Source organism: Podarcis tiliguerta (assembly GCF_965153285.1).
Source record: "Podarcis tiliguerta genome assembly, chromosome: 6".
Classification (NCBI taxonomy): Eukaryota; Metazoa; Chordata; class Lepidosauria; order Squamata; family Lacertidae; genus Podarcis; species Podarcis tiliguerta.
The window spans coordinates 61,835,705-61,848,199 of record NC_139539.1 but is presented as its reverse complement, the minus strand read 5'-3'; the positions used below and the strand labels follow the sequence as shown (position 1 = coordinate 61,848,199).

Below are 12,495 nucleotides of genomic sequence, written 5' to 3'. Positions count from 1 at the left end.
GCTCAGTTGGTTAGAGCATTGTGCTGATAACACCAAGGTAGCAGGTTTGATCCCCATATGGGACAGCTGCGTATTCCTGCATTGCAGGGAGTTGGACTAGATGATCCTCAGGGTCCCTTCCAACTCTACAATTCTATGATTCTAAGCCATAGCCAAGTTGCACATAATTGTGCAGAAAACTGGAGTTCTTTAAGCCAGTTAATTGAAAATGGTGAAAAAAGAGAGGCATCTATGCATTTTCAATAGCTATGGGTGAAGCCTCATGAAATTAGAAGAAGGACAAGCCCATCTTGTAATTTCATACAGCAGTGTAATTCCAATCCACCCTCTGCAAGGACACATCCAACTCCTCATGGACTCATTAGGTAACTAATTCATTCATTCATTTCAAAACTGTAACTGTTTAAAAGGACCAGTTACCCTTGTAAATCCTTCCACATATATGCATCTAGGGGAAAATACCTAAAGTGAAAGAAAAAGCATGCTTTTGAATCCTTACGAAAAAGTTGCTGAGGGAATTAGTGTTTATACATTTATTTGACTGTGCCCCTCTGGGTGCTGTTGCCTTGGAAACATTCCCCTGACCTTTTATGCCTTGGGAGAGTCAGCTCTCTAAAGAGAAACATTTTGAGCCTGAAATTCTAGCACTGTCATGAAGGCAGGGAATGAAAAAGGCAGGAAAACTCCTCAGTTTAGCAACACCAAAAGGGATAGAGAGGAAGAAACACAGTTTAAGAACCCCCACCAACTCACAAAATACACAATAGGAAAAACACAAGATCAAGTAAAGGAAAGTACTTGAGCAGAGAACAAAAGGAGCCAACTGTCACCAACTTCGGGCAGGTTGTCTGGTGAGAGGGATGACTCATGGAGAAGGCTGCAAAAGGCTTGAGCGGACCATGTTACCTTCAGTAGGAAGCATCTCTATGCAGAACGTCAGCCATTATTAGCTGAAAAATTAGAAGCTCCAAATATTGGCTTGGTTCTAGACTTTAGTTGGTTGCACATAGTTTCATTGAAAGCAATAGGATTAAGTAGTGGCTAGCTTAGAATTATAGAATCTTTTAGGTTGGAGGGGACCCATGGGTCATCTAGTCCAACCCCCTGCAATGCAGAAATCTCAGCTAAAGCATCCATGGCAGGTGACCATCCAATCTCTGCTTAAAAACCTCCAAGGAAGAAGAATCCACCACCTTTCATGGTAGTCTGTTCCACTGCCAAACAGCTTTTACTGTCAGAAAGTTTTCCCAAATGTATTAGTCAGAATCTCCTTTCTTGCAACTTGAAGCCATTGGTTTGAGTCCTACTCTCCAGAGCAGGAGAAAACAAGCATGCTCCCTCCTCCATGTGACAGCTCATGAAATATTTTAAGATGGCTATCATATCTATGTCTCCTCTTTTCCAGGCTAAACATATCCAGCTCCTTCAAGCGCTCATTGTAAGGCTTAATTTGCAGACCCTTAATCATCTTGGTTGCCCTCTGCACATGTTCTAGCTTGTCAACATCCTTCTTAGATTATGGTGCCCAGAAGTGCACACAGTATTCCAGGTGTGGTCTGACCAAGGCAGAATAGAGTGGTATTACTTCCCTTGATATGGATGCTATACTCCTGTTGATGAAGCCTAGAATAGAACTTAATCTGAATCCAACACTTGGTTTTGTAAATTAGTTCTCTAAAGGCTTCTAATAAACTCAAGTCACTTGTGCATTGGTTGTATTTACAAATTATATTCTTGGGTAGGTTATTCATAATTATATTAATGAAGTGTCTCTGGTTTTCTTCATAGATTTAAAATATTTCCAAATGTGCTGTATCACATTCCAACTCTTGAAACAATCCTCCTTGCTAATAATCAGGTTGGATCCCTGGACCCTCTGCAAATAAAGAAGTTGGACAGGCTTGGTACCCTAGATCTTCAAAATAATGACCTCCTACAAGTACCACCAGAACTTGGGAACTGCGTCAATCTCAGGTGATTAACTTCGTGAATTTTGGATAACTTTTTCCTATACAGCATATTCTAGTTGAAAATGTTCATATTTATTCTAGGAAAGACTAAACAAAGCAGTACAAATGTTCATAATGAAATCAATCTCATTTTTGTGTCATCTGACTATTTGAATAGATTAGGTTACAATTTTGAAAATGTGTACTCTTTGGATCTTTTCAGACATTGGTTGAATTGAACAAGATTCTGCTTCCCAGGATTGTATATACTCAGTAAGCATGGGTAGAATATAACTGAATATTTGAATGGATAGTTTTCCTAACCCTGTATGGGATAGAATTCCACAAACGAGATTTGTTAGAAAGCCCATGTTCAAATAAGCTCAGTCAACATGTAAGGAGCACAGGAGAACCCTGTTTGCAAAACTGCTCATCCTAACTGATGGTCCTAAATAGATGGTGATGCAGTTTTCTTTTCATGGTGCAATGCTGGAATTTTATGCATAAATCAGTGAGTGGTGAAGTGGCTCAACTGTTGAATAAAATAATAATGTGGTCTGATGCAGACAGGGAGAATTGATTGAGATGTATTCTCCTGATCCCTCGGTCCCAATTAAGGGATCAATATTGAGTCAGGGGATCATGTATATCTGCAGCATGCATTCCCCCAACCAGGTTCAGGATTTACAATAACACTAGAATTTTAAGCTGGTTTCAAATTCAATGAATTCCATCTACAAAGGTCTGAATAAGAAAAATGTAGAAATGTAAGAAAAACATTTCCCAAGTGACTGTTTAAGAAAGAGTGTTGTCTTTTCCCCCTTGAATTTTAAAGGTGCGGCTTATCTGCGGGTGCAGCTTATATTCAGGCCAATATGGTTTATTTGCCATCTTTCAACCACAACTGGACTTATTCAGGGCAAAATATTATTATCGCTTCATCTGCTTAAAAGTTCAACAGCACACTAGACTAGTGTTTCTATTCAATCTCTCACAAAGACAATACTCTAATATAAGCCGCTCCCTTAAAACTGGGTTACAGGCTGAAAATTGCTGCAGTTGGTAGAATTGTAACTCCAAGCCAATTTAAGTCTTTGATCTTGCAAGCCCGCAAAAGTTACCGTACAATCGCTAAAATCGCAAATCGCTATTCAATTGCTACAATTCCACAGCGACTCAAGCTCTCAAATCGGCAATAAAACATTTTTTTTGTTGCGTTTTACCGTATGTCTGTTTCAGCAGCAGTATCGTAAAAGCCAATTTTTGTAAGGTCGTGAATATAAGCTGCACTTTAACTTTCACAGTCGGAATTTGGGGGGCAGGGAAGTGCCTCTTATATTTGGGCCAATACGGTAAATGAGTAGAGAAGGCTTCCTCAGCCTCATGCCCTCCAGATGTGTGGGACACAATTCCCATAATTCCTGACAATTAGCCATGCTGCTTGAGGCTGATGGGAGTTGGTCTAAAACAGTTGGAGGGCACTAGGCTGGAGTAGAGACATTGCTGACTGCCATTTTTAAATAAATGACACAATAAAAGTCTTAAGATTTTCTCATTTATGAATGGCGATTGTGTGTATGCATGTACATGCGTGCACACACATACAGTAGTCTTAACTGGTTTTTGGTCCTTCTGTTAGGACACTTTTGCTGGAAGGCAATCCTTTCCGGACTCCTCGAGCTGCTATTCTTGCCAAGGGGACAGCTGCTGTGCTTGAATACCTAAGAAGCAGAATTCCTACTTGATCTGTTGTGCTTGGTTTGAACTGAAATGTGTGCAAGATCTTACCTTCTGAAGCATGAAGATCGAAGTCCTTATACATGAGAACTATTTGCTTCGTTTAGCATAAGCTGAGTGCATATGCTGGGGTCACTTTTTAAGAGCTATTTCACAAAGGACTCTTACCTTGCATGCCTCCAGTTCAAACTATGCTTGCGTACATACTTGTATGGTGTATGGGTAGGTTATTGATAGATGGTTCTATTCGTCCAGCAGCAATTCCCCTGACCATGACATGATTGTAAAAATACTGCTACCATCTAGGAATTATTGATAGCTGTATCCATGTACCCATCTGATCTCCTCTTAACCCACATATTCTATATGAACAGGTGCTGTACGTTATCCAAAATTGGATATGGTTAGAATTGTGCTATTGTGTTAATTTTTTTAAATCCTGTTTTAAACTTCCTTTTCTTTTAGCTAATTTTAAGGTCACCAAAAAAGGGCTGCCCCCCAAATAAAATAAATCCAGATCTTGATTTGCATAATATGAAGCATTTGCACCAAGCAATTGCCTGCTGAAGAATTATGGTGCTGACTTAATCACTAATGAATTGGCACATTTATCAAATTATTATTTGAAAATAAAACTCAAATTATATATCAAATGATCAGTTTCATAAATTTAACCAAATGACTTAGTGCAACTGTTTACAAATGCCAGAAATGTTTAGAAAAACTCTGCTGTGTGGAACATCACAAATGTTGGAATATTTTTTTCTGTTTTTTTACAATTAATACTTGGTTGTGTGTGCGCCTTGCAATTATTCAAGATGCTAGTTTGCCAAAATTAGCAGTTTCCATTTACTTTCCTTTTTTAAATGTTATTGCTATTAAGAACTGCTTCTTTTAGGAGATGCCCTACTTGTACAAGGATAGCTTAGTATGAAGACACATGGCCTGTGTCAGCTGTGAACACCACACACATGAATTTTCTCCTTTCTTTGCAAAAAACTGTGAAACTGGGAGTTGGAAAGGAGGAGGTATGTAGCTGCACCAGAGTATGATCTAGTATATGAAATTCTTTTAACTCTAAAACTGTTCAACCATGCAACCCCACTTTCAGATTAAATTTTTAAGACTTGTAGAAACTGGAATCTTTTTGCAAGAGGGTTATTGATGTGAATTTCCCTGATCTGTTCTTAATTTGGGACAGCCATGCCTACACCCTTAAATGTGTTGTCCTGGTCTTGCTTTTGTGTTTTTAATAATCTGTTGGGAACCACCCAGAGTGGCTGGGGAAACCCAGCCAGATAGGCGGGGTCTAAATAATAAATTATTATTATTATTATAGTAGCCCCTGTGTTATGTATAATTAGAAGCATATATACACTATTGCCCATAAGATACTTTCCTTTTCCCCAAACTTTGGGTACAATTATGAAAGCCATAGTCTGCACCCAATGAGAGACTAGTGCAGGGGTGATTAACCTGTTTTTGGAACACAACTCCCATCACTTCTGACCATTAGCCATGCTGTTTGGGGCTAATAGGAGCTGGAGTCCAGCATCATCTAGAAGGCCACCAGTTAGCTGCCCCTGGTCTCGTTGCTGTTGTGATCTAGCAACTGCCCATGTGCCACCTTCCCTTACTTAAAACATTTCCAGAAGGGAGTATGCTGGCTGTAGTGCAATTTAGGCGCTGATTGTCCTTGATATTTTGAAGCAAATTACAAAGGTGAATACTTTGAGACTGAAGGTGAGGATGGTGCAGTACTAGCAACAATTCTTGCATACTTGGATCTTTCTAAATATGTCAGTGGCAATCCTTCAGCCCCCCCCCAGTTGGTTCTACATGTTAACCCCAATCCAGCATAGCGTTAGGTGCACTGAAGCATATGTATCTGTTGGATGGTGGCAGTGGGTTCTTCTAAAGATTGTAGAGCTTTATGCTGCCAACTGGCCTAATAACATGCTGACAGCCATCCAGTACTAGCAACCATTGTACTAAACCATTCTCTGCAAGTCGAAACTCCTAGGTAGTGAGAACTACCTGAAAAGCTGACAGCGTCTTTCTATGTTGGCGAATGCATTTCTAGTTCTGTACTTCTGATGCACTTGGATTGAGGAAGTAAAATAATAATAAGAGGCCTGGCAAAAAGCTTGGTGTTGTTTCTATGAATTAGCAAAAGTGAAATAGTTGTCTTAAAAAAAAAAAGTGATTGCAAGACTCCCGCACAAAGTACTTACAATAAGGTGCCTTTATTTATACAATAGACTTTTTAATATATTATTCAAAACACTTTTTTTAAATACTGAAAAAGGTTGAGTACATCAAAGCCGAAAATGGCTCTGCTATACGCTGCACAGCATTGTTTGAGTCCCTGTATTCTTTTTATGTACAGAAAGCATCTGCAAAATGCATTCTAGACACAATATGCACCTTACCAGTTAGTGTCAATACACAAATTAAAATGGGAGCGATACCACCTGCATGTGCAAATGAAAGATAATTGATTTCACTGAATCAATAGATTTAAAATATAGCTTTAAAGTACCTTTTTGCACGTAAAATGAAGCAGCTTCCAAGTTCCAAGTTTGTATACTGCAAAGACATTGAAATACATTCACAATCTATGTTCATAGAGTAGTAAGTGGTTCTTCATTCAGCCATATTTACAATGATATTGTAATTAAACTGAAAAGTACAGTTCTTCATATAGCAATCTTTGTAACACATACAAAAATGACAGTTCTGTATATAATTTAAGCTCAAAATCACAATTTTCTCAAAATATTAATTACAATACAGCTATCTCTATAATTAAACATGTGTTTTATAAAATGGTAAAATTTGTAATAAAGTAAGTTGTTTTTGACTTGATTACAGTACTCACAAGTAGAAAAATGTAACTTAATAAGTCTTTGTCTTGCCCAGTGTTAAGCCACCTAAGCTAGCAAAGAGGCAGGAAAGGCCCCAGTTTATAAAAATTCAGCCTCTTGTGCTGAACTGGTGTGGCTTCTTGATGTTAAGAATAAAAGCTTTTACAAGAGGGCATGAAAATTCTAGATGGAGTAAAATGGTGTGTATTATACATGTTTTGTGTTTGACTTAATGCGCATCTGAAAAGTTCAAAAAGACTAGTAAGGACGACTCATTCTAAAAGTCTGAGTTAAAATTCTGCTATTGTATAGAGCGTTAGAAATCTGGCTATTAAAAATGTGTGTGCTGAGGAAAACTAGGCTTTGCCTTTGGGTGTCAGTATTGGGCTGCGCAAATATGACTACCATTGTTGTTGGGCATAGCAAAAACTGCCCTTGTTGTTCATTAACCCACCTTCACTACATGTGAATCCAATCCAAATTACTGGTTTAGAAATAGATTTTATTCTTATCTCATACTTGGAACACAATGCAATAATGAAGACCATGAGCAAAGGAAAAAATGGAACTGAAAATATTCAACAGCAATTCCTAAAGGAAGAAAAAATGTTTTGTGAAAGTGTAAGTCACTATTTGAGTTCCATCTTAATTTTGCCCCAAAAGTACATGAAAGCTGTAAACATGGAAAACCCGAATCAATGTTACTAACACTGTTGCTGTTGACAATGATACATTCTGAACATTAGCAGGGAGGTGAGCAGATTAGCATTTTGCTTATATTTCTGTGATTTGCATGATTATTTCTTAGAGAGGCATGTATTGCAGTCAGACACAGAACTCAGTACACTCACAAGTTAGCTCTGTACAATGCTGAAACTACTGGTTTTAGTTTGGTAAATGAGTAGGCACTGCTGCTGCAAGAAAGGGAAGCAGAGAGTGGTAGGGTAAAGAACACTATCATTTGTGGAACATAGCTTTCATTCCAGATATCCTAGGCACAAGGTTTGTAATAGGTTTTTGTTTTTAAATTAACTACTGTTCCATCTTTTATTTATAAATTGGTCACAAGCAGGGCTTTTTTCCCCAGCCAGAACTCACTGGAACTCAGTTCTGGCACCTCTCAGGTGGGTGCCATTGCCATCATAAGAGAAGAAGGGAGGCATTCATGGTAAGTTCCAGTATCTCTTTTTCTAGAAAAAACGGCACCGGTCACACAGGGCACCATCCAGAGGGACTTGATGCAACCAATATAGCTAAGAAGTCTGCCCTTTTTTGGGAAACATTTCTCATCTAGTCTCATTGCACACTAATTTCTGGGTGAGTTACAACAAAACAGTTTCAAATTCACAATACAGTTACTAAAATGAGGCATAGAGCCAGCCACCTAAAAATAACAATACTGGCATCAGATCTTGCTATGTGCCTGTGTGAATTACCAGGTATCTAAAACTTAACAAGATTTAGGTATCATGGAGGGGTGGTGTTGGTTCCAAAATGGAAGCATCATCACTGAGAAAGCGTGTGATGCTTAGATGGGAGATCACATGGAAATAAGATGTATGCTGACTTGAGTTCCATGAGGGAAGAAAGAGATTAGTGTAGTGGCAAAACCAGTAACGGCAGAAGTTGTTACATTTTGACTACCTATATTTGTAGTCATAGGGCTTCTGCAATTGCTGCAGCAGGTGGCTATAAGCAGAACACATGACTTTGAATCTTAATTATGGTGGTTGCCTGAGTTATCTGGTGGTCGTATGTTATAGCTCATATATAAATTAAAATTTGCATATAGGCAAGAACAATGGTTCCAAACCAAGAAGCTTTTGAATTTATTAATGCATGCAATTGTATGAGCAGACGTCTATACTGCAAGAGGCATGGGAGAAAAGCACATGATTCTTAAGAGTACTTGCCATCTACCGTTTTTAAACAAATACTTTGAGTTTTTCCCCACAAGTGTATGTCCTGCCTGCCTGCATAGATACATAACAAGCTTGTGTCACTGCCTCCATGTAGTGATGCTCCATACACATTATGTTTTCCTGAACAGCTGTTGTGCTGAATTAAAGGAATGTCAGCCTTTCCCTTTATTTTACTTACAGTGTAGCTCTAATGTGAGAGTTGGTAAATAAACCTTTAAGAACTGTTGCTAACAGAACTGGTGCCATGGCAACCAATGCAGCAGAGTCAAATTCTAAAGAAGTGTAGAATAAATGTCAACTTTTGGATTTCACTGTATTTTTAAATCATTATCAAAAATGAAAACAAATGAATTTTAAAACATAGGATCCCCATCTGGATAGGAGGACTAGTAAGTTCCATAGCATTTGAAGTTTTAGATCATTGATCTGGGATTCAAAGATCACTACAGGCCCACAGCATGCAAAAGCAATAACATCTTATTCTCCATTCTTGCTACAAAACAAAAGCAAGAACATATGATTCCCAGGCCATCTCCCTGGCTTCCATGGCAGGTAGATCAACTTTATCCCCACTTGTTAATTAAGCAACCTTAAGCAATCATTATCTGATTTAATAAAACAGTTGAGCTGAAACCACATTCTGTTTAGTCGTAAGGCTATCCTGAGTTATTTTATGGTTTTATATTTAATCATTGCCAACTGTCTTGAACCTAGGAGAAGGTGTCATATAAATATTTTAAATAGTTTAATTATAATGTATATTCAGAAACATTATTGCTTGTGTAAAGTGCTAAGAGAACTGAATTACATTAGGGCTAAACCACTTTTAATTAGCTACAGTAATGGTTCTTCTATTGATAAGCAATATTAAGTGATTTGCACACTGTTCCCCTTCATTAACTGTCACCTTGTGGATAAACTCCTACACATATTTCATCTAATAAAGCATGTTGTTCATTAAGAATTTGAGCTGAGCATGTTTTTGCAATAGGAGGGTCTGAGCTTGGAACATGGGAAATGGCATGGAAGGAGTGCACTGCAGGTTACAAATATTCAGATTAGCTGTGACTATTCTTTGTATAACCCTAAACCACGTCCCATGATTGTGGTAAAGGTAAAGGTACCCCTGACCCTTAGGTACTTTGACGTGCTTTCGAACTGCTAGGTGGGCAGGAGCTGGGAGCTCACCCCGTCATGGGGATTCAAACTGCCGACCTTCTGATCGGCAAGCCCTAGGCTCAGTTGTTTAGACCATAGCGCCACCCGTGTCCCTATGATTGTAGTAAGAAAGAGCAAATCCCCTTCCTGCTAATTCCTTTCTGGACACAATTCAAAGTTCTGGTAATTATCTTTGAAGCCCTAACAGCAAACATGGTGCACCTTTTTCAAACTGAGGGCTGCATTACCTCATGGGGAACCTTCCAGGGGCCACATGTTAGTGGCGGGTGGGGCCAGAGGACAAGTGGGCTGAACAAAGGATGTGAGACTTTTGTACATTGGACTACATTCCAGCCATGCAAACCCATGAGAAAGGCAGAGGTTTACCCAGGCAGGCACCCACTCACCCACCCACCTTTTCCTCTGTGCCTGTGCCTTAGCCCAGCTCAGAGACACGTTCTAGTTGGGCAGTGTGTGGCCTGGGGAGAATCTGAGGGCCTGACAAAGAGGTTCCTCCTCATCCCTGCCCTAAAGGATACCTGAGGGACCATCTCTCCCCCTCCTAGGTTGCCTGCTGCCTAAGATTTGCTTTGAAGGCTTCCTTCCATGTCATGTTCCAGGCTGAACATTGAATATTGGATGGGAAGTGGCAAAAAAAGCCACCTCTGTGGTCATACCCACATTATATTACCTCATTATATCATATCTCACTGTATATCTTACGCCTGCTGTGTGGTGCATCTTATCATCATCATCTTCGGCTGCGCCTGTCTTTGTTGTATTGGTTTATATGGTTGTATTATTTCAAGCTACCCTGAGTGATGCAAATACATATGAAGGGCAGGAGATGAGCTTTTCAAATAATAGTATACACACTGAAGCTCAGTTTTGCGTGTGCGACACCCTCTCCCAGCTCAGGGAGTACCTTAAATTAATCCTGTAAGGCATTGGGTGCTATTCGGTTAAGTTTTACTCAGAATAGATGCATTGAAATCAATGAAAATGATGAACTTAGACATTACTACTCTGAGCAAAAGAGTTGAACACTACCCATGAAATTTAAAAAGGCAAAGGGAGGAATTCAGTGTCTCACCATTGCGTTTGTTCTGTCAGCGCAAGCATTTTTGCTTGCCAGTCAGAAAGATCTCCCTTTCCTCTGCCCCCCCCCAGCTGTTGGGTGGCCAGAAGTAGGGGAGAGCCCTGTTGCACTAGCAGAGCTCATTGCACTGTCTCCCGCTAGCACAAATATTTAGTTGTATCAGGCCCAAAAGTTTTAAAGTGCAATTCTATAAATGTCTCCTCAGAAGAAATCCCCATTAACTGCAATGGAATTCATTCTCAGGTAAGTGGATATAGGACTACAGGTTTAATTTATATATAGATTTCATTTTAAGTGTCTATAAAAATACTATTTAATAATCCTTTATATTTGACTTTAGACTTTGTGGGAATTATAGTTTTAAATAGTTTTATTTCTAAAGCCATGAAGAACTTTGAGGCTGTGGCTGGGTACACACACTACCTTAAAAGGGCATGGCTTCCCCCAGAGTATCCTGGGAATTGTAGTTCATCCTTCACAAGGCTATTGCGGTAGATGGGTGTCATGTCTTTTAAAGGTGTGGTGTGCATGCTGTCTGTTTTTTGATGGACGGAATAATTTGTAAATAGCTTGTGTGTGCTTCTGTGTTCTGAAATTACATGACATCTAGAAATAATTAAAAATCATCTTGAAAAAAAGCTGGTACCAACACACAGAGGCTTACAATGAGAACTAATATGTAATCCCATGGAAGTTACATTTATATAGATATCCCTCCCAATGATCAGTACTAACATATATTATACATTTGGCACTATGTTTGCCATTGGTCCAGCAATTGGCAATTTCCCCCCATATATATATATATATATATTCATTTATTTATATATATATGCATATAAATTTTTATTTAATTAAACATTAGATCTGGCTAGACATATTTTACTATTTATAAAAAATATTTAGACAGTAAGCTCACGTTGAATAACTAGGTCTACTGTATTCTGGAAACTCTTCAGTAGTAGTACAGCTTTTTCATGTTCCATATGTACAAAACTGTGTCCATTTGCCTGTAACAGACAAAAGAGAAAAAATTATAACTAGATATCCATTGTGGCTACATGGGAAATACAGCTGTAAAATCAACTGAAATCCTACAAGTGTATAAAAATCAGCTGAGAAGTTATCCCAGTAAAAGCTCCATTTAAATTTTGGTTTTTCAAAAGTCTATGCAACCCCATATTGGTGTAGTCATCTATTGCTCTCTTGTTTATTTCCACCTTATACCAATTTATTTGGGTTTATAATTTTCAGTTTCCAGGGATCTGTCTCCATTCAGCAAGGGGACTTGCTCTCGGAAAGAAGCTACTCAGGTTTCAATCCTGATCACATTGGTTTCTGTGTATGCAAGTGTCTCATAAGAATAAATAACTACAACCCGCAACTCTACTTGGATGAGTGTTATCCTTGTTGGACTAATCCACATTACCTAAAGTGTATTAGTGTGGTAAAGAGAGTTGCAAGCATGAGTTCAGAGCGCTTGAGTTTGGTCAGTCCTGCCTTCCACATCGGCCCTGATGCTGGTGATCTGTTAGCCAAAGAGATCCATCCTTAAGTGCACACTGTTGCTGCTGTGTGAGGTTTAGGTCGGGGTTTGTGAAAAGAACAACTATTCAGTGACAACAACTATAATTTATAAGCTGGGCATGTTTGAGCATGCTGAGAATACCCATGTACTCCATGTAAAATTAACCCATTTTGCTTTACAGTGGTACCTCGGGTTATATACGCTTCAGGTTACATATGACTCAGGTTACAGACTC

At 38.9% G+C, this 12,495-nt stretch overlaps 2 protein-coding genes across 22 annotated transcripts in view; one reads left to right on the top strand and one right to left on the bottom strand.

Annotated features, from left to right (window-relative positions):
* Window positions 1–12,495, bottom strand: part of LRRC7 (leucine rich repeat containing 7) — a 189,511-nt gene that overhangs the window by 13,984 nt on the left and 163,032 nt on the right. For 8 of the 13 annotated variants that reach the window (XM_083448338.1, XM_083448335.1, XM_083448327.1 and 5 more), the window contains one exon: window positions 11,652–11,742. In XM_083448338.1, coding sequence (XP_083304464.1) covers window positions 11,652–11,742 — 91 coding nt within the window. Of the gene's footprint in view, window positions 1–5,916; window positions 11,743–12,495 lie in introns of those variants that run through there. The other 5 variants (XM_083448341.1, XM_083448342.1, XM_083448330.1 and 2 more) reach the window with 2 other exon arrangements.
* The window catches only part of LRRC40 (leucine rich repeat containing 40), a 31,332-nt gene that overhangs the window by 18,436 nt on the left and 401 nt on the right, over window positions 1–12,495 (top strand). For 2 of the 9 annotated variants that reach the window (XM_083448352.1, XM_083448347.1), the window contains exons 14-15: window positions 1,789–1,974; window positions 3,589–5,027. In XM_083448352.1, the coding sequence (XP_083304478.1) occupies window positions 1,789–1,974; window positions 3,589–3,694 (292 nt within the window). In that variant the 3' untranslated portion in view covers window positions 3,695–5,027. Of the gene's footprint in view, window positions 1–146; window positions 1,975–2,172; window positions 2,223–3,588; window positions 5,028–7,747; window positions 9,440–12,495 lie in introns of those variants that run through there. The other 7 variants (XM_083448350.1, XR_014513076.1, XR_014513077.1 and 4 more) reach the window with 7 other exon arrangements.